General features: G+C 36.4%; 1 protein-coding gene across 2 annotated transcripts in view; it reads left to right on the top strand.

The window, feature by feature from the left end:
- Positions 1-819: 819 nt before the first annotated feature.
- Positions 820-22,523, top strand: part of mmp11b (matrix metallopeptidase 11b) — a 30,153-nt gene continuing 8,449 nt past the window's right edge. Inside the window, exons 1-3 of one of the 2 annotated variants that reach the window (XM_051878647.1) lie at positions 820-876; positions 12,861-13,159; positions 19,821-19,964. In XM_051878647.1, coding sequence (XP_051734607.1) covers positions 871-876; positions 12,861-13,159; positions 19,821-19,964 — 449 coding nt within the window. In that variant the 5' untranslated portion in view covers positions 820-870. Of the gene's footprint in view, positions 877-5,117; positions 5,430-12,860; positions 13,160-19,820; positions 19,965-22,523 lie in introns of those variants that run through there. The other variant, XM_051878646.1, reaches the window with a different exon arrangement.

Here is a 22,523-nt window from a genome sequence, read left to right as displayed (position 1 = left end):
TTGCTGTTGTTCCCAATTGCTTCCACTTTGTTATGATACCACTAACAGTTGACCGTGGAATATTTAGTAGTGAGGAAATTTCACGAATGGACTTATTGCACAGGTGACAACCTATCACAGTACCACGCTTGAATTCATTGAGCTCCTGAGAGTGATACACCTTTGGCCATGGAAGTGATTGGAACACCTGGATTCAGTGATTTGGAGGGGTGTCCCACTACTTTTGGCAAAATAGTGTGTGTGTGTATATATATATATATATATATATATATATATATAATATTGTATTTTTTTAAGGCAATTTCTGTTTAAGTGCATATCTTGAAGCTACTGAACATTTATATAATAATTGCCTGGGAAAAAGATGCAGTTAATTAAAAACACATTGATCTATTATGACAACATGTCTGATGTGTTTTCTATTTTAATATATTTAAAAATGTGATTTATTCCTGTGATGGCAAAGCTGAACTTTCAGCATCATTACTCCAGTCTTCAGTGTCAAATGATCCTTCAGAAATAAATCTAATATGTTGATTTGGTGCTCAAGAAACATTTCTTCTTATTATCAATGTTGCAAACAGTTGTGCTGATTAATATTTGTGTGGAAAGATTCTTTGATGAATAGAACTCTTAACAGCATTTATTTGAAATATATATTTTTTTTAACAATGTAAAAATCTTTACTGTCACTTTTTAGCAATTGAATCCATCCTTGCTGAAAAAAAAAATCTTACTGACCCTAAACTTTTGAGCATTAGTTTAACTGCATATTCTTTTCCCATATGTTTAATATTTGCTTTTGTGTCATTTCAGGTCCTGTACGGACATACCATAATCACTTGTGGAAGAGAACCAGCTGGAGAAGGTATGAAGGTACGATCAGATCATATGCTTGATGATACATGAATCATTTACATCACGTAGCAGATCTCCCATCAGGCCTCTTTAAATCTGTCTTTTACCATAAAAACATGAATTTCATCCCCTGGGAAGAGCCCAAAGCTGTCGTTCACAATTGACTCGCTCAACTATTTTTGGAGGAATAAAAAAAGGACTATAATTCATGGAAGGGTGAAAAAATAAGTGTTACCAGACACCTCGTAAAACGGAGTTCAAGTGTTGTATGTCAAAAGACACATTTGTATCCCATTTACTTCTAAACATTAAAGGCTCGGGTTACATTATGAGCTAGTGGTTGATATCGAAAATGTCCTTGATACGTTTAAATGTTTACGAGCCAGTGTGTACGATGCCATGACTTGTATAATTAGACAGTCACTCTCTTAAATGGATCAATGTGGCTGTGTGTCAGTGATTATGTGATTCAGTCATAGCTTAATGCAATGATGGGAAGCCTAAAGATCTCCTCCCTATAATGACCCCTTGCAGATGCTGACTTTGATTTTTGCAGGTGTGCAGATGAGAGAGGGTAGACATACCTATGTTTATGGCCAAAACATCAAATAATGGCGTAAAAAAAAAAAAAAAAACTAATTTGAAAAGCATCTCTAGAGATTTTCCTGTTTGCTTACTTTGATACCCCCTGCTGTAAATCTGCTTTGAATGTTCAGTAGCAGAGATTTTACAGCAAGGAGGCCCTTAACTTTACAGCTCTTGGTATATACACAGTTAAGCTCACCGCAGGGCCGTCGCAGCAAAGTGTGAGTGAGTTTGAAGTAAATATTAGGTGCTGTTAAGGTAGACGTACCTCTAGTAGATGTGGTAGTGTCTATTGACACGGTATATTGCGTTCACACTGAGCTGACAGTGCAAACAGAAGTGAATTCACTATCTGTGCTTTTGCTTTTTCTGATCTCTCCAGCTTTGCGCACCTGGGGTGCCTGGCAGAAAACCGAGAGAAATAAAACGTGTTTTTGTCCCCTGCCCCCATCTAATGGGGGTTTACAAGTGACCCTGTTATTTGAGATGAGTCAGCCTCATTGTGGTTCTCTCCACTAAAGTGAGGGGGATTGATGGATTTTAAAGGAAGTCTGGACAGTCTTCCTTTGTTTTCCAACAACTGAAGACATAATTGATTATACGTGTGTCTCAATGGCTTTGTTGTGGTTGGTTCCTCTGGTGGCGTCAAAGGGTTAACAAACATTGGCGTTTAGTTTGAGGAAACTGGCTGCACTCTTAAAAATAGGTTTTAACGGAGATTCCATAAAAGAACGATTTTGGGTTCCCCAAAGAACCTTTCAGTGAAAAATCTCTATTTGAAGAACATTTTAATAATCTAAAGAATGTTTTTTCCACTAAAAAGAACCTTTTGTGCAATGTAAAGGTTTCATGGAACCACAGATGCCAATTAAGAACCTTTATTTTTGAGAGTGTAGGTGAAATCCTGAGTTCTGGACGAAATAAAGTGTGTAACACACTCTGTTTATCCACAGGATGGTGCTAAAATATTTTATAAGGACTGGAGGGTTCATGTTTCATGTAAAAATGAATTTGAAATTGTGCAGAAGCTACATCTTAAAGATAGATGAATGCCTCTTATCGATTTATAGACCGCTGAGAGAAAATATAAATGCAGCAGGAGATCAAAGGGAAAAAAAAAATCTTCTGAATAAAAGTAACATCTAAGCTTATCTCTGAAATTGCTTGAAATGCTCAATGCACAAACCTTTTGTGATTAGTTCTAGTGAAGTTTAGAAGTAAAAACAGGCTTTAAATCTGTAATAGTTTTTTTTTTTTTTTTTTTTATCTAGGAAGCTTGCATGTCCCTCCAAGGGCAGATATTGAAAACCATCATCAGCCCACTCTTTCAAAAACTGCTTCGTATAGCAAGATTTCTCTTGGTTTGGATCCAAATGCGTGGAGCAAAATTAAACAAGGCTCTTTGTTGCAGTGATGGAGACAAAGAAGGGTCTGACTCATTTGGCAGGAGTTCTAAAACAGGATATATAGTTTCAGCGTTTTCCCAATCCTAGTCAGCTGTGATAGTGATTTATATCAAAACAAAATGAAAAACTGCCCCCCCCCCCCAAAAAAAAACAAAAAAAATCAAGCTTGAGCTTTTTTCTAGTGGTCCTATGTATTGAGCTGTGGAGTTGGTACACAGCAAACAAGTGAACAAAGCACATGAGAGAAGAAGAATGCTGTTTGAGTCAGTCAAATGAACAGTCCAATGTCATTTAGACAATAAAGATTCAATTAATCAGAACTACATTATTATATGTATAGAGACATATAGTATAGACATACATATTTATTATTGCTATTTTTTATTATTACAAATGGAATCAAGAGAATTATGTAGTACCGAAATGTTAAAGCTGCAGTCTGTAAGTTTTGCCTCTTTGTCGCCATCTCTGTTTGAAACCTGCAATTGCAGTTATTTGCAGAATGATCATCTTTACGTGGGTTGTGCATCGGCATGGCTCCTCAGCGTGTATCCTCAGCAGAATCACAGATTGTAGTCTTGGAAGTATGGCCAAAATAAGAATATTCACCGGAAAATGTCATCTGAACAATTAAGTAACAAATCTGCCACTTTTGTTCTGACCAACTGAAGAAAAAAAAGAGCATTACAATAAATTGCGCTGCCAATGGTGATTAAATCTAAAGATCGCTTAGCTCATATCACATCAAACCGTGCAAATTATTATTATTGTTATACTATGTTCTCAAATTGTTAATGTTAACAACATCAGCATTGCGTGACTACGTGTGTTTAGTGTGTATTAGCGTTACCTGTAGATATTCTGTACAGTCTAATCTCTGGCGTTAATTTGTCATACCATACAATCTGCCATCAAAATGACACATTTAATTATTCCAGCTGCTGTGAGGGGAAAAAATGATCCACCACCTGCAGCATCCTCACATGTAATATAGCCTCTAGCCAGGACTCCTTCTTTATGTAAACAGATGTGACGTAATGACGCAAAGATGAACGGCTGCATGCTCGAATTTCCCGCAGAAACCTACCAGTACCACTCGAATTAGAACACGTTATTACAAGCTTACCGTTGTGAATCTTGCTAAGGTAAGGAGATGAACACTGGCTGGTTATGTACTTGCTCAAAAATTGATTTTGGATAATTTAACCAAAAAAAGTTACGGACTGCGGCTTTAAATCTTATATTTGAGGTTTCAAAGTAATAATGTGAAAATGATAAGCTTTACTTTGGAAATATAATACAAAGTTGTTCCTAAGGTCTTTAACTGACGCACATCAGATAAGATCTGGACGTACTGTAAGACCTTTCCTCAAAACTGCAACTTTCTTGACACCCCAGACTGTTCAGAAGAGATCAGCAAAGGCCCTTTAATTTAAACATGCTTCCTGAGCAGGCAATTTCCTCAACAATGGATTCAACACTAATGACACCGTTCATGCGCTTTAACCAGAGGCATTTGAGAAATGTGTCTTCTCATTGTCAGGTGCTTTTAGGTCGGGTGGATAAATCAAGCATGCCCCTTTGTAAACGGTGCCAAATAGAAAACACAGCCTTTGTTTCAATCTCAAAAAAGCAAGTCTGTGTTTTACTCGGGTATAAACCTTGCATCTCCAGTATTGTTTCTCCTCTATTGATGTATTTATCAATCACCCTTATGTTCTATTGAGACAGACATTACTGTTTTATGTTTTAATGATGTATGTGTAGTAATGTCAAAATTAATGCACTATATTCCTTTAAAATTAAATTAGTTCTTAGTAGCCTAAATAAATTCATTGGTAAAAAAAGTGACGCAAACTGTTTTGATAACCCAATATGAGAGTTCATTTTAATGTAATATTATTTGAATATAATATATTGCATTTTTTTAAAATTATAAAATATTTAAAAACTTTATTATTATTTTAATCTGTAGATAATAGGCTAATATACAGAATATGAGGGTTAAATGGAACAGGTGCACTTCAGAAATTGGCATAAAATCACAAATAATATACACTAGCAGGCGAGCGCGTACTCAATAAAACGACAACAGCCTATCATTACTTTATCCAACTGTTAGTCTAGTAGTAACCGTAATCTCTATCTAAACCTCTCCTGCTAACCCACATCTTGAAAACCAATCCTGCTCTCTACCCACCGTTTCCCCTCTCGCGACGAGCGCGCCAGAGGAATGGAGGGCTGGATCACGTGATTGCCGGTGAACTTGCCACTCCAGCCCCTAAAAGAAAAGTGTAATTTGAAGAAAAGAGAACAAAGAAATCAGAGAGTATAAAATCCCTTGGCTAGTCTGCGCTTGGTCACAGCTAAAGCTCGACAGACAGGCGCGCGCCCTCTCTCCTCCTTCTCTCGCGCTCGTTTAGTAAAGTGCCCCGCGCGCAGGTGGTGCGTGCGGCTTTGAAGCAGAGCAGGATGATGCGATCTGCACAGCTTCTCTCTGCAGTCTTATACTGCATAGTGTGCATTCATTCTCTACCGGTTCCAGACGGAAACAGCTACAGGTACAGCAAACCTGCTGTGGTGAGTGATTTTAAAATTATTTTAAGCGACTATATATATATAAATAACAATTAAGATAAGTAACAATAAAGATTTGAAATGTCTTTGTTAAGCACTTACATATGCAAAAAACAAACAAAAATATTAATTTCTATGAATATGAGTTGCAAATATTGACATATAAGCCTCTGTTTCAATGTCTGGTAAAGAAGGGCTATAAAATATCATTAAAAGTGATGAAGTTAAAACATGATTTATTACCAGTTGGTTACCATTAAGGTATCTACACAAAATATTTTACTAGAATAAACAAAACTTTTTTTTTTTTTTTTTTTTTTTTTTTTTTTAATCACATATAAGCTCATTTGCATCATAGGTGCCTCAGTGGAATGTATGGCAGCTTTTGTGTATGGCAACAGTGGAGATTAATATCTCCAGGTTTTTGTCTTTGAAAAAAGCAAAATTTTACGTTTAGCATATTTGCATTTGTTTAAAGTACTGTAGAAGGCTGGAATTTTTTTTTTCTTTTCCCCCAGGTAGTGTGTTTGGGTCAGTGAGTCATTGGCAGTGTCTGAAAAGGTAACTTGCTGCCCAGTAAGTGAAAGGCAGCATTCTGTGTATGAAGGTGCCTCTTAAGTAAACACCATATAACATAATGTCTGAGGGTCTAAAACAATAGCCATAGCAAATATTTAGTTAATACAATTCTAATTTCTGCATAGAAATGGAGTAATAGGTTAAAAAATATAGAAATAAATTACATTTTATCAGTTAACTAACTTCAACTGCTCCATCATATGCCATTTATAGTAGACAGGATGGTGCAAATGTTTGATTTTGGATGTACCTAGAAGGTATCGATTTTTTTTTTTTTTTTTTTTTTTTTTTTTTTAATAGCAGATATAGCCATTGCTAAATGAATTCACTGCATTTGCATTAATTTGTCAGTATCATGCCTTTGAATCCATATAGTTGAACGTTATTCAGAACCAACCCCAGCTCTTTTATGTTGAATTGGATTCAGAAAAAAAAGATAATTGTGAGTCTTTATGGTTTAAACTTCCTGCTGATCCTCGAAGAACTAAAATCTGGCTATAAGAACTTTGTTTTGCACAAAGAAAGAGAGAGCTTGTAGGGCTTAGAGGAAGTGGACAAAGAAGAATACAGATGGCTGTTGTAACCCAGTTGGCAAATATCCATACAGAGATTTTGCCAAGGAATATATCAGGCTAAAATACACACATCCATTTGAAACTGTGAATGAAAGAGCAGAAACGAATAGTTGTAACAGGGTAGAAAACAACTGAACACTGTCTTTCTTTCAAAATGCAAAGCATTACCACAAAATGACAATGAAATATTGCATGCTGTCAAAGCATCTGGCTATAAAGAGCAGCTTAATTTTATTGTATATTTGTCTTGACCCACTTTGCCAATCAAACAGGAACGGCACCTGCAATCAAACCAGCTCCAGACATTCTTAAAAAACCATGTTCATGTTTGAATGTAGAGAAGCAGCTCTGATGCGGAGCATGTGCTGTCAATTTGTTCTTGAATGTTGACAAAGCCGGAGCAGGAGATTATGCAGGCAGGGACAAGTCATCTGGCACGCTGAGCAGGATAACAAACCCTGTGTTTGCTGACAGAGGGGAAAATGGAAGGATCCAGATAGCTACCACTGCGTTTGTTGACCCCCCTGAGAAAAGAAAAGCTGATGTCCTTCTTTAAGACATTGTGCACGCACCACAAGCTCCATGAGAACTGCCAAAACACAACTCAGTCAACACACTAACTAATAAGTAATGTGAAATCCACAGGGTTGTGCAAAATTTAGAATTGCCTTTAAGATCATGAGCTAGAATTTGAATCGAATTGGCCACACAATATAGGAAGTTTAATTGGATCCGTCCATCCATCCATCCAATGGCATCGGTCTATCATAAACTCTCAAACTTAAAAGATTTTTAAACCTTTTTTTTTTTTTTTCATTTTCAAGCAAGTTTGTGTCAAGCCAACATTCAAAGTTTGTCTTGACAAACTTTGCTTTTCTTGTTAAGAATTAGTTCTTGCTTAATTTGTTTAATTGCATCCGGTTTAAAATTCAAAATTGGAATTGGAATTTAAAAGGAATTCTCAATTCAATTCTGAATCGTGCACAATCCAGGATGTAGCCTTTGTAAAAAATTTTAAGAAGAGGAAAAGATCTTCTAGGCACCCTTGTTAATCAGCACCAATTATTCAGTTTGGGTTATCCTTATGACCCAATCTCAACATATGAGAAAAAAGGACACTCAAGGTTAGAGAGGATCGAGTGTACAGGTCAGGGTCATTTGCATCGCACCACCTGCGGTGCGGTTTGGTTTAGGGTTCTTGCCCGAAGTCACAAATGAAACTGACACCAGAAACCCTGATGTACCTGGTTCTGATTCAAACCACCATTTTCCAGTCACCTGACCTCTAGATCTAGAACCTCTCACCAGCTGTTTCCTATCTCTACTGAAATTAGGAGACAAAAGAACTTATGCTATTGAAATACCTTTAATTCAAGTTGATGGCTGCTCCTGGCAATACATCAGATGTGTTACTGGCTAGATGTTCCACATGGAAGTGAAAGAGGTGACAAGTGGAAACCATTAAAACATGTATAAGAAATAGCTAGTATTTTCCCTCCCTAGACTTGACTTATTTGGATTTAGAGTAGACACTAATGGTCTACCTTGGATGCACTACACTCTTTTTATAAATGAACATCTTCAATCAACATCATCCATATCCTGTTCCCAGTAAATAATCTTCTGTTTCAGTGTAATCACTTAACTTGTGTATACAGTCCCAGAAGAATGCAGATCTCTGGAGGTTTTTGCATGTAAATATTTACCCTAGTCCGATTTCCTCTGGCATGCTCATTCTTTATCTCATGTTGTGGCCTACTTTAATGTGCCAGAAAATGCCTGTAACAGGCTGGAATTTCTTGTTTGTCATTTTTCTCAAGACAATGGCATGCTTGAGAGACACAAAGAGACCGAGCCAGGATGTTTGGATCAGAGTCGCACTAGAAATAAAAAACCAAGCCAGAAAAGTAGGATGATAGGAAGTGCTGTTGGCTGTATTTTTAGGGCTTGCTGAGTCAGTAGCAAACAGACATCCAAATGTAGAGAGGCGTTTGTGTGTGTTTTGGAAACGCATGATGTTTCGCTTCTGGTGCCGGCTGTGCTGATGAGTGTAAGGGATCTGTCAGGAGTTGGTGACATCATTCGGATGCCCCAGAGAGAAAGATTTGGCTACGAACAAAGAGGTTATCCTCAGGAACCCTATAGAGATGGCACGATGCCAGTCACGCCATTTCCCTCTAAACTTTCTTCTTGCACTGACATGTCAGCTCTTTTCTTCTGGATTTCCCCCAAAGGCTTGTGGTCGGATCAGGATCTCTGTGTTTTGTTTCTGCACAACATACTGTATCAAGTTAGAGTTTTTACCCACTGACCTATTGACCTACAGATGCACGTGCTATGAAAACAGAAGTTTATTCTTGTTTATGGTAATAAACATAAACAGTATATTACATTTATGCAAAAATGCAGCCTGTAGTTGTTTCCAGTTATATTAATATAATTCCCAAATGTTGGATATTTGATATTATAAATGGAGGTGTTAAAATGAATAGTTCTTCTGTATTGTTTAGAACATGCTCTTCCTGCAGGCACAAATGCCTGATGTTTGAATGTGTAAAGGTGACTACCGCTTAAGGTAAAACAATTCCCAGTTGTTTTCGTTTCTCAGCTGATGAAAGGCATATATCTGTCAGAAAGGTATCATAAAAACGCCGAAAGTTTGCGCAACATAAAAAGAGACATTTGTTTTATATGGAACACGTGTGGCCGTAGAGGTAATTCTGAAGACGTTCCAGTGCGTCTCTGAATGGACTTCCATTTTCACATGTTTCACTACATGCAGGTGGATGCTGTAAAATATGCCCAGACTTGAGGAATGTCTGGTTAAGAAAAGGTTCTTTGATTTGGGCTTTTGTTAAAATGAGATGTGTGTTTGTGTTGGGGTAAATGTTGTTGGCACTTACTAATATTAAAAGAAAAGATTTCCCAGCACAGTCCCTCAATAGTGCAGTCTCATTTGATCTTTTTTTAATTAGTCATAACAGTTCACCCCATCATTTTTGTTTTTCATTTTTGGAGCTTGACACATGTGGTTGTATGAAAAATAGCAGCTATAAGGTTTGTAAAAATTCTCCTTTTGTGCTCTATGAACATATCAACAGGTTTTTTTAGTTTAATTTAGCCCTTAGATTCGCTTAGCAGTATTTCACAAGGTTTAATGATAGATTGATAGTTGGGTTGTTTGTTGAGAAAATAACGATGTTCTGGCTGCATGCTGTTTCTTTCTAGACTTGGCTTTGTGTCTACGCTTATAGCCGTTTCAGCCTCTATAATATGCACTTATGTGTCGTTACATCAGAAACCTGAGCCATCTTGTTTGCACTTAGCACCTCCACCTTTTATAAAATACTGATAGCACATTTTGAAATGTGGTAACAAAATTGGGTCATAGAGTTCAATGACTTTTAATGAAGTTTACGTACGCTACCTTTCAGAGGTTTCGGATGTGTATAATGATTTGTTTTTTGAAAGAAATTCATACTTTCATTCAGCAAGAACACATTAAATTGATCAAAAGTGACAGTATTAAGACATTTATAATGTTACAAAAGATTTCTATTTTAAATAAATGCTGTTCTTGAGAAAATCCTTAAAAATATATATATATATACATATATTACATTCATAATAATATGAAATGGCTTTCTCAAGCACCAAATCAGCATATTATAATGATTTCTGAAGGATCATGTGACTTTTAAGAATGGAGTAATGATGATGAAAATTCAATATTATGGTTTTTACTGTATTTTTGATTAAATAAATACACCCTTGATGAACAAGAGACTTATTTCCAAGAAAAAAGTAAAAAAAGTTTGACAATTTGAACTGAAGTTTACTTGGAATTGAATGTTGGTTATACAGAATATATCTATTAAATTTTTTTAAACTTTATTTTTGAAGGGGAAAAGCAGGCTGTCTGCTGAGTTTTGGTTTGAAATGGGAGTATGTGTGTTTACTTTGGCCCAAGGGGTCTGTTTTGTTGATTTAGGCTTTAACCTTTAACCCTTGACTCCCGTTGAACCTGAGACACCCGGGTGTTTTTCTTCCACCTCCGTCGCTCCCTAAGTAGACTCAAGCCAGTTAGTCATTGCTGAAAGTTTTGACTACAATTTTGACTGTTGTACAAAAAACTGTCTCCAGGTTGTTTAGAGACTGCTTAAATTACATGCTTTCAACATGTATGATCATTTAATGATGGTTCAGCCCATGGAAAGTCCATGCACACTCAGCAGTTTTGAGAAACAAACTGAGAGTAGATAAAGTGTGGTGAATTCTTCACTTCTATCTGTGGAATTTGTGCGGTTTCTCATTGCCGGGGGTGTGGGGTCATGTTTTAGCAGTGCTATCAAGTTCACATGTCAGTGGATTTTTACTAAGGTACTATGTCTCAACTTGCCCACAAATATTTGGTTGTTTTTCCTTTTATTTGTTAGAATTTGTCTTTAGTTACACTGTGTTCTGATCAGATGCGACGCAACAAATGTCCAGAAATAAGCAATTTGTCTGTCCGCACTGAACATGAAACTGTTTGTAGCCAATCAGATGATATTTGATATTTGATGCACATAGGCAGCAATGTCATTGTACCTTCTGACATCCAGAAAGGTAGTTGAATACATGGTTAAAATGAACATGACTAAAGTGGTGAACGTGACTACAGTGGTTGAACCTTAATGTTATGAAGCGACGAGAATACTTTTTGTGCGCAAAAACAAAACAAAAACAATGACTTTATTCAACAATTTGAACTGTTGTCATACGTAGTGAACTCAGTGCAGGCTTCCTTGTTTACATCCGAACGCCAACTCAGTATTGGCCGAAGCTGAACACGTGAGCAGCACGACGTATGCATGTGATGCTGACACAGGATCCGGCCAATAATGAGCCGGCATTCGAATGTAAACAAGGAAGCCTGCACTGAGATCACAGACAACGATTCAAATTGTTGAATAAAGTTATTTTTGTTTTGTTTTTGTATTCTCGTCGCTTCATAACATTAAGGTTGAACCACTGTAGTCACGTTGACTATTTTAACCATGTTTTCAATTACCTTTCTGGACGTCAAAAGGTGCAATGACGTTGCTGCCTGTGTGTGGTTCAGAAACCCTCGGATTTCATCAAAAATATCTTAATTTGTGTTCCGAAGACGAACAAAGGTCTTACGGTTGTGGAACGACATGAGGGTGAGTAATTAATGACAGAAATTTCATTTTTGGGTGAACTAACCCTTTAAACCTATGAGATTTTAAAGTGGGCAAGCCAGTGCAACAAAATAGATACCCTGAGAATAGCAAAATGTCCTGTCATTTATTCTTTGTCATGGTCACAAGATTTTATTTCTGGTTGTTTTACCATCTGGTTAGGACACAGTGTTAACTGAAGAATCATGAATTGCTTGTTGCCTACAGCAAATGAAAAAAGTCAAAAACCTGGAAAAAAAAATCTATGGCCACTCATTTTTATTCACTTTAAAGCGAATCGCTTCAGTCTGTTGTACATGTTCATCATAGTAGTTGGTCCTACCTGTTCTCTGTGATAGGGAAACACTTAAACAAATGGCTTTTTTTCTTTTCAGACTTCCTGCTTTATATTTCTAAATGTTTTATGGTTGTCTAAATATATCTTGTGCTTAAATTACAGCTTTTAAAAGACTCCTTATGGCTACGAGTGGCGGAAGGATTTTTAAAAGCATTTAAAAAAAATAGTTCGCCCCATACCACCCCTGGCCTCTTAACCAAGCACAAATTAGAGAGAAGGGGGTTCAAAACCTGCACAGCTGGAGTAGAGAATTGCAGTGAGGTTTGGGGAAGTAGAGAAATTGGGGCAATCTGACTTTCCCCTCAGGCAGCCAACCTCCCAGTCCATTAACAGAACCATTTCCTTGAAATTTTGTTGAGGAAATTGACTGTGATAATGCTTCTTGCTAATTATCAGTGATGTAAGACCAATTGTTGCGTAACTATAATTTGACCGCTCCCAATTTGGCCTTATTTGGCCCTTCACCCTATGGTTTGTAGACCCAGTACCCCCAGCAACCATCCTAGCAATTTTAGTTTTATTTAGTTTTATTTTTTATAGTATTAATTTTGAATTTTATTATCTTTAAAAAAAAAAATAACATAAGTTTTATGCTTTTTTTTTTTTTTTTTTTAGTTTATACTTTTCTTTATATTTAGTTACATTGATTTTAATTTGTTAATTTTAAAATGAATTTTGATTAATTTTATTTTAATTTAATTTTGATTTTGTGTTTAAATGTGCATTTGTGTGTTGACAGGACTGGCCTCAAAAGACCCATCACCATGGCCTCAAAAACAGGGGCCAACTTCATCATGTTCAGGATACTCTGAGTGAAGACTCTGGCAATAAGAGAGTGCACCCAAACTCGGCTCTTCCCAAGAATCAAACTGAGATCTGGAACAGGCCCCGCTGTGGAGTCCCAGACTACCCCTCAGAGAAGGGAGGGAACGCCCTTCATTACTCATCCCACAAAGTAGGTCTGCTCGGGGGCCGTCATCGCCAGAAACGCTTTGATTTGTTCGGAGGACGCTGGGACAAAACAGACCTCACGTACAAGTAAGACTTCCATGGATAGTGGTTGCGGTTGTATCTGGTTGCTGTGTCTACACTTACTGAGATGACAGACATAAAATTAATGAAACATAAAAGCGTAAATGGGAGAAGACAACCTTGATGTATTGCCAAGGTACTATTTTGAGCCTTACACAACAAAGACCTTACTGAGGCAAAGATATAGCTTATTTTTGGTATTCTAGCTCCCAGTCAACACACATTTGACTGAATCTATAGGGTTACGCTATTTTACAGCCCACACTCTGTAAAAATAGGGCAGAATGTACCGTATTAATTTGATGATTTGATTTATTTTCTGTATTTATTTTTTTTTTTGCAGGTGTTTTACCTGCATTTTGAATTTTGAACTTAATTGCATTGTGTTTTAGGGTTAACGGAAATGTCTGTAAAATTACTGGATAATGTCCTGGTAATTTTCTGCCAGTACGTTATCCATTTTTTTATGGAATTTTTCTTACAGTGCATACAGGAAATGCTAGGAAATAAATTAGAATGTTTCTTTATCATCTCACATTTCTTATAGTTCTTATCGGTTCTAAAGAAGACCACACACTCATTCCAGCATTACACCCATTTAATTAGAAGCAGTAAACTGTCTCAGTCCCAGGACTGTATGGCTCCAGAACACATTTAGAAATATATACCCCTTTGATTTAAAACAGTAAATCACACACACACATACATGCACACATTGGGTTTCCATGTTTTATGGGGACTTTTCATAAACGTAATGGTTTTTTTTTATACTATACAAACTATAAATATTGTATCCCATAACTCTAATCCTCCCCCTAAACTATACCAGATTTTTTTTTTTTTTTTTCATTTTATTTATTTACTATCTATTGTACAATGTAAATCAGTGCTGTTTTGGACTTTCTTCAAAATATTCTCTTTTATGAATAAAGACAAACAGGTTTGAAATGACATGAGGATGAATAAATGATGCCAGAACAATCCAATTCTGGGTGAACAATCCCTTTAAAACCCTTTTTGATTGACATGATGACCTTACTATTGTGGTTGTCTGGTCACCACTTCATGTTTTGATTGATTTGCCTCGTGCATCTTTGTCAAAGATGGTTCCCACCGGACATAGGACCCCTCTGTAACCTGAAGTCAGTGAGGTCACGACCCGATCGGGAGAAGATGTTACATTTCAGAGCACTCATGTGTGTTACGGCAGCAGAGCCTAAATGGTTCTAGTTTTCTCTTCAGTGCTCAGCGGGGGGTGAGATGAGGGCCCAGACAAGGAAAACCAGCCGTACAACCACTGATTAAACCTGCCCCTTGATTTATGGCCCTTCCCATAAAATATCACAGCCCATAAATCTCCTTATGCTTCTCCATCCAAATCAACCAACTTTGCTGTAGGGCAGACTAGTCTTTTCGTCTGCATACTGTAAAGACAGAAGTCAAAACAGAAAAATAGTCTTTTGGGTAGTAGGGAAGTAGGGACAGATCTTTTCTTCCTTATTCTGATGCACACCTGAGTGAAACAGATTATCGAAAAAGGGAAAAAAAAAAAAAATGTACAATGGCGTCTTGGATTTACCCATTGGTTGTTTATTGGATGGAGGCAGATCTGAATGCGAGCTTTCAGTCTATTGTAAGAAAGGAGTGGGATTTAAGCAGAATAAATAATTGGATAAATCCAGCATACATCATTAGAGAGAAATGTCGTATTATTTCAAGATCAAGTTATGACATTTTATTTAAAATTAAGAGGTAAAAAAAACCCATATGCAAACTGTTCACAATAAGATAATTATTGTGCATAGTTCCATTGATTAACATGAAATTTCCATTTCATTCTGACTTTAAAGTGAAAATTTAGATTTTAAGAATAAAGAATTTGAATATTGGTCCATACCAACAATTATTAATCACTTTGTAAATTTAAAAGTCCCTCTGTAGTCAATGATTTTATCCCTTAAAACTCATCTTTGATCACAAAAATGACATTTAAACGTTTTTTTCCTGTGAAAATAATTTCTTCATGTCTTAAAATAGCTTGAATGTAACTCTACACCTTTGCTTCATTTAGAATACGCAGATCCATAAATATGCAAATTAGTTCCCGTCTCCACTCAATCACACCAGCTCGGACTACCTATCAAACAGCTAATGTTACACAAACCATGCTCCCATTCGCCATCTCAGAGTCAGACTGCTGCTGTCTAAAAATCAGCATCCTTAGAAATGCTTCGAACAACTTAACGTCAGTGGAGAAAGGCATATAGTTTATCATAACATCGTAATATACATCATATATATAATTCACCCGCTATATTGTTAAATGTGTCCGCCCCACACGTTGACGGGATTGGTTACAGCATGTTTGTGACGTAGAGAACGGCGATTTCAAACCATGTTTCAACCTGTCTTTGGTAAACTGCACTTTTAAGGAGAAAAAAATATTCCGTAATGGTGTTGAATGATGAATTTGCACATGGTTTGTCTTAAAGGCTTAGTTCACCCAAAAATGAAAATGTCATATGTCATTTATTACTCACCCTCATGTCGTTCTACACCTGTAAGACCTTCGTTCATCTTCAGAACACAAATTTAGATACTTTTGATGAAATCCGATGGCTTAGTGAGGCCTCTATTGCCAGCAATGTCATCGAACTTCTCAAGATCCAGAAAGGTACTCAAAACATATTTAAAACAGTTCATGTGACTACAGTGATTCTACCTTAAGATTATAAAGCAACAAGAATACTTTTTGTGCACCAAAAAAACAAAATAATGACTTTTCAACAATATCGAGTGATGGCTGATTTCAAAACACTGCTTTGAAGCTTAACAAATCATTTGTTTCGAATCAGTTGTTCGGATCACCAAAGTCACGTGATTTCAGCAGTTTGATACGCGATCCGAATCGCTGATTCAAAACAAAAGATTCATAAAGTTTCGAAGCAGTGTTTTGAAATCGGCCATCACTAGATATTGTTGAAAAGTCGTTATTTTGTTTTTTTGGTGCACAAAAAGTATTCTTGGTGCTATATAATATTAAGGTAGAACCACTGTAGTCACTGTTTTAAAATATCTTTTGAGTACCTTTCTGGATCTTGAGAGGTTCGGTGACATTGCTGGCAATAGAGGCCTCACTGAGCCATTGGATTTCATCAAAAATATCTTAATTTGTGTTCTGAAGATGAACGAAGATCTTATGGTGTAGAACGACATAATAAATTACATTATTTTCATTTTTGGGTGAACTAACCCTTTAAAGCATATCAAAAACACCACATATAAACAACATTAAAAACTTGATTTTCACCACAGGGGGTCTTTAAATATAACAAATATATAGCAAAAACTTTTTTTTTTTTTTAGTCTTAGTTTACGTTGTTTAACTGGGTTGCATGAGACAAACCTCAGCAGGTTCCATCCTGAAAATGAATGAATTTTAAAAAGTTCTAATCGTTGTGTAATTTGTATACTAGGTGCTGCCTCATCAGAATCTGATGTCAAGACAGCAACACACACACATACTTTATCCCCAGCAAACCCCAGTCAGCACCATTCTAATGCTGTGCCACTATAAGCTGTCATTACTCACGTCTCTGAAAGTTGTTTATGGGCTATAGCATCTCAACATCCCCTGTAATTTGTCCCCTCGTTTAATGACGGACTGTACATGTGCACAGTGAGCTCAAAAACACCAAACCCCGTCCTACCCCCACTACTATGCTTACAATTGAGTTCCTTTACTTTAATGAGTGTTTTAATGAGTATGTGTTTCTCATGTGAGATGATAAAAACAAGCCTAGCCATCACTCCAAAGTCGGTAAGCTATTTATATTTTTAATGTTTCAGTTTTTAACTAATACCCTGTCGGACGCAAGCGGCGTGGTGCAATACACAAAAACCCCGACAGTAAACTGATGCCTCGTTCTATTTCTGACATACTTCAAAACTCCTGCATTACTGAACCGCAATGGTCACTTTGTTGCATCCAGTGTGCATCCTCAAGCTGTTGCGGCAAGGTGGTCGCGTCCGGTGTAGAAATGGGTTTTGCAAACTATATGCAGCATATTAAGTAATGTAGCAATTATATTTGAACGCATCAAGTAGTATATGAATAATGTTCGCATTGGTTGGTTGGTAGGTTGGTGGCGGGGGAAGGGTTGGGGGCATGAGTGAAATTAGATAAACACAGGGGGGGCGCGTGCCCTAAAAGGTTGAAAACCCCTGGTCTACCGAAAGCTAGTTATTATAGTTTAAATAAAGTTTTAAATATGGATATTTTTCTTACAAAAACCCATCACTTCACTTCAGAAGGCCTTTATTAACCCACTAGAGCCATATGGATTACTTTTATTATGGATGGATGCATATTATTTTTGTTCAAAATGTGGCCCCCCATTCACAACAATTATAAAGCTCAGAAGAGCAAGGATATTTTTAAATATATCTCTGATTGTGTTCATCTGAAAGAAGATAGTATATACACCTTGGCTTGAGGGTGAGTAAATCATGGGATAATTTTCATTTTTAGGGTGAACTAACCCTTTAAAATCTAGTGTGAGCGCACCTTCAGTGAATAACGATGAACGACACCTGTGCAGCGAGTTCATCCCTATAGAAGCCTCTTGTGGTACCCTGTGGTCCCAAGAGCCCAGTTTGAAAACCCTTGACTTTTTTGGGGGGGCTACTGTATTAGATGTTTAAAAGTCAGTAGTCTAAATCTGGTTTAAATCTGATCTATTCTTTTGTGACTGTAGCGAGAGTCAAGAGTTAAGAACTTGATCCTAAAATTCTAATTGGAACAGCGAATATGGCAGGACAATGTTTTAAGCCACAGACTACCACACTGGGCTCACTCCCGCTGTCATAGCTCCTGTCTGGGCCTGCAGACAGCAGAGGCCCCACGATCTGAGACAGTCTGTGGCTCCAACATGCAGCCCAAGAGCGAACCCCATCCCATAAAGCTAATAATGACCAAAGCATGAAGGTGTCCAAGCATGAAAACAGACTAGAGGTACCAGTCACTATAGCTGCAGGTCAGGAGCTAAACAATACTTCAGATGTGCTTTTTTTTTTTTTTTTTTTTATGAAATGCACCAGAGGGAAGCTTTGTGGAACATGATACAAACTTGTGGTTCACCAGTTTAAATGCGCTCTGTGGGGATTCTGCTTGTGAAAATAAGCATGCATGTCTCCATCACTCAGCAAGCTTTATAATGCAGCTCGTCTTTCATCTGAGAGAAGTTAAATCCTCTGGGCTCACTCCATGAGGGATTTAATTTTTAAACAGCATTCAAACTGTTTACTGAGAACAGAAAAAGCAAGTCTAATTTAAGATCAATTTAAGAAAGAATGCTATTAAAGCTACTAAACAAATTGCCACAAGTGCAGTCACTGACAATTCACAATTCACAATTGTGAACTGTTTTGAATTAAAGGGTTAGTTAACCCAAAAATTAAAATGATGTCATTAATTACTCACCCTCATATCGTTTCACACCCGTAAGACCTTCGTTCATCTTCAGAACACAAATTAAGATATTTTTGATAAAATCCGATGGCTCAGAGAGGCCTCCATTGCCAGCAAGATAATTAACACTTTTAGATGCCCAGAAAGCTACATATTCAAAACAGTTCATGTGACTACAGTGGTTCAACCTTAATATGATAAAGCAACGAGAATATTTTTTGTGCGCCAAAAAACAAAATAACTTTTCAACAATATCTAGTGATGGCCGATTTCAAAACACTGCTTCATGAAGCTTTGAAGCTTTACGAATCTTTTGTTTCGAATCAGTGGTTCGGAGCGCCTAAGTCATGTGATATCAATAAACAAGGCTTTGTTACATCATAACTGTTACGAAATTTCAATAGTTCACGTAACTTTGGCAGTTTGATACGCGATCCGAACCACTGATTCGAAACTAAAGATTCATAAAGCTTCAAAGCTTCATGAAGCAGTGTTTTGAAATCGCCCATCACTAGATATTGTTGAAAAGTTGTTATTTTGTTTTTTTGGCGCACAGAAAGTATTCTCGTCACTTTATAATATTAAGGTTGAACCACTGTACTCACATGAACTGTTTTAAATATGTTTTTAGTACCTTTTTGGGCATCTGAAAGTGTTAATTATCTTGCTGGCAATAGAGGCCTCTCTGAGCCATCGGATTTTATCAAAAATATCTTAATTTGTGTTCTGAAGATGAACGAAGGTCTTACGGGTGTGGAATGACATGAGGGTGAGTAATTAATGACAGAATTTTCATTTTTTGGGTGAACTAACCCTTTAAGATCTTGTTAAATGACAAGTAACAAAAGAGCGGTGAAATATGATGCTATGTATTTCTACAAGGCTTATGCACTTAAACGAACCCGGATAGGGGTGCCATCACTGTCACAATATCAAATATCACATTGTTTTGTGATTTTGGTCGGAGAGCGTAGTAGTAGTGGGTATTGTACCCAATCCCTAACTAGGCAAACATTCAAACTGTGCTTGTCTTTTCACAACTGACAGATTCTGATCCAGTCTCTTAGTTCACCACCAAGAAAGGTAGCAAACATGTTCAAATAAAGGGGATTATTGAGGTCATGCACTTTCATCCAAATGAAAGTCGCATGGGTGGTCTGTAATGAGCGTTTATGAGTGTTTGCGCTCACGTTACAGGATCATGCGGACCCCTTGGCAGATGAGTTTAGAGAAAGTCAGACATGTGCTGCAGAGGGCACTGCAGGCCTGGAGTGACGTTGCCCCTCTCACCTTTACTGAGGTCACCAGCGGCCGGGCGGATATCACGATCGACTTTAACAGGTAAAAAAAGATGTTTAAATTGTCCACTGTGTGCTTTCCATGTGTCAGAATCCATTATGACTTCACTGTGTTAATGTTTTAAAGGGGTCACATCAAATATTTTGTAATTTTATTTTTTCACATGAGGTCCAGTTGAGCTGTCTTGCATCAGAAACAGTCATAATTTATGCATGACAATTTTTCATCCTGTTTGATGTTTTTTTTATTGCACCTTTAGGGCTATGTAAATATACTCTGTTGTGATTCACTAACATCTTTGAATGTGTAATGAGCTTGTTTACAGACTGCAGATTTGCAACATCATAACCACAAATTTTTCAGAACAAGTCATATTTGCAGCTTAATTTCAATAATAGTCTGATATTATGTTTTTGGATTTGGAAGAAAATGCTAATTAAAGTATGTTTCATAATACATGGAACTCTTATTTTAAAAGTAGTGCTGTCAAACGATTAATTGCATCCAAAATAAAAGTTTGTGTTTACATAATATATGTGTGTGTACTGTGTATATTAATTATGTATATATAAATACACACACACACACACACATGCATGTATATATTTATCAAAATATATTATAATTTATATATAATATAAATACAAATGTGTGTGTGTGTGTATATATATATATATATATATTTATTAAATATATACATGTATGTGTGTGTATTTACAGTCAAATCAAAAATTATTCAGACATTTTTTGATATTTTTGATATATTTTTACTAGTGGGTGCAGTTCATTTATATAAGTGAGGATAGCAAAATCAAGTAAACTGTGACATATTATACACAAAAATTCTTCATACAGTGGACTACCAGTAAAATTGATAAAAATTTGGAACCAAAAATTTATTCAGACACTTTGACCTGACCAAGTGTTATCTGACATATTTTTTTCTGACACAGTTTAACTCTGAGATCTTGTCATATTTTATTACCATTTTTTTAAACTATAGTGAATAAACTGTATTAATGAATGAAATGTTCAAGGTGTCTGAATACATTTTGGTTTGACTGTATATATACATAATAAATATACACAGAACACACACATATATTATGTAAACAAACCTTTATTTTGGATGTTATTAATCGCGATTAATCGTTTGACAGCATGTTACATCCCAAGATTCATCAAAGACAACGTTGCAGTGAAAATAACATCTTTAGCTTCTACTTTCAATTTAGCTCACTTTCACTTTTTGTTCTGTATATCCTTGATGAAAACTGTTTCTCTGGCCTCTCATTTCACTGAGCTTGTAACACCACATTGTCAGTTGAGAGATGTGTGTTCATTGACACAAAGAGGAAAAGTTTCCACTTCACTAGTCAAACACAGACTCTTTTCATCTCCTCTAGAAGTGGGAGATTAGAGAGAGTGTCGGTTTAGGATTATAGGTCGAAAATTTACACTGCACGTCCATTCATGCACGTGTGTGACTTCTTAAATTCCCATAGTAAGAAAAGTCATAACTTGGAACACCTGTGGGATTTAGTTCTACATATAGACATGCAACATTGCGGCTCAAACTCCCACAATTTTTTTTTTTCTTTGAAAAACTATCCTGAATGTTAAAAAGCATGACTGTAGTTGTAGCAGATTATTACTACAAAGCGCAGTTGTTGTTGTTTTTTTTGTTTTTTTTCACCTCCACTGAACACATGACTTGCTCTATCATTTTGCACTCTGTTTTCGAGTCGTTTGTGGAGAAATTGTATGCTTGGTGTATTATGTTATTTTTTAAAATATATATGTATTTTAAATTATGTCAGTTGTATTTCAAAATTCATATGATAGATGTAGTTTTGGCACTCTTTAATGTGGCGTGACAGATCGCTATAGCTATATACTGTATATATCGCTATATTTCTCTTCCGCTTTATTAATAATAGCTACAACACTAAGAACATGAATGATCACCAGCAGGTATGCTGAAAGATACAGTAAAACTTACCGAAATGTATAATTATGTTGGCTTGACAAAGCAAGCATACTGAGCATATTATCATTATTCTTAACAAAAATGTAAACAGTATCTCCTCTTAGGGCTTTCAAGCTACAACCACCAAACTCAGGTCAGAACTTCAGACTGTTCTGACTCGGGTTGCTTTATCTTTTCTAACTGATCTGACTTACAATTTTCATTAAACGTATGTATCAAATCTGCGAAAAGTCTCTGACTTTTAATAAGGAGGTCAAGACTATTGCACAATAAGCCTGATAGAGTATTTAAGCTGTCTAACATTAGCAAAGCTTAACGAATATCATAGGACAACATGCTAAAACATGCTAGCAACATGTTAACAGCATGCCAATTCATGCTAACAATGTTAAAACATGCTAGCAAGATGATAATTCATGTTAGCATTGTGCTAAAAACAGTTAATACATGCTAGCAACATGTTAATTCATGTTTCAATGTGCTAAAACATGTTAGCAACATGTTAATTCATGCTAGCAACATGGTAAAACACGTTAGCAACATGGGAAAACACGTTAGCAACATGCTAAATCATGCTAGCAACATATAAAAACATGCTAGCAAAACATGCA

This window comes from Ctenopharyngodon idella, chromosome 21, assembly GCF_019924925.1.
Source record: "Ctenopharyngodon idella isolate HZGC_01 chromosome 21, HZGC01, whole genome shotgun sequence".
In the NCBI taxonomy this organism is placed as follows: domain Eukaryota; kingdom Metazoa; phylum Chordata; class Actinopteri; order Cypriniformes; family Xenocyprididae; genus Ctenopharyngodon; species Ctenopharyngodon idella.
This window is presented reverse-complemented; position numbering and strand designations above follow the sequence as displayed.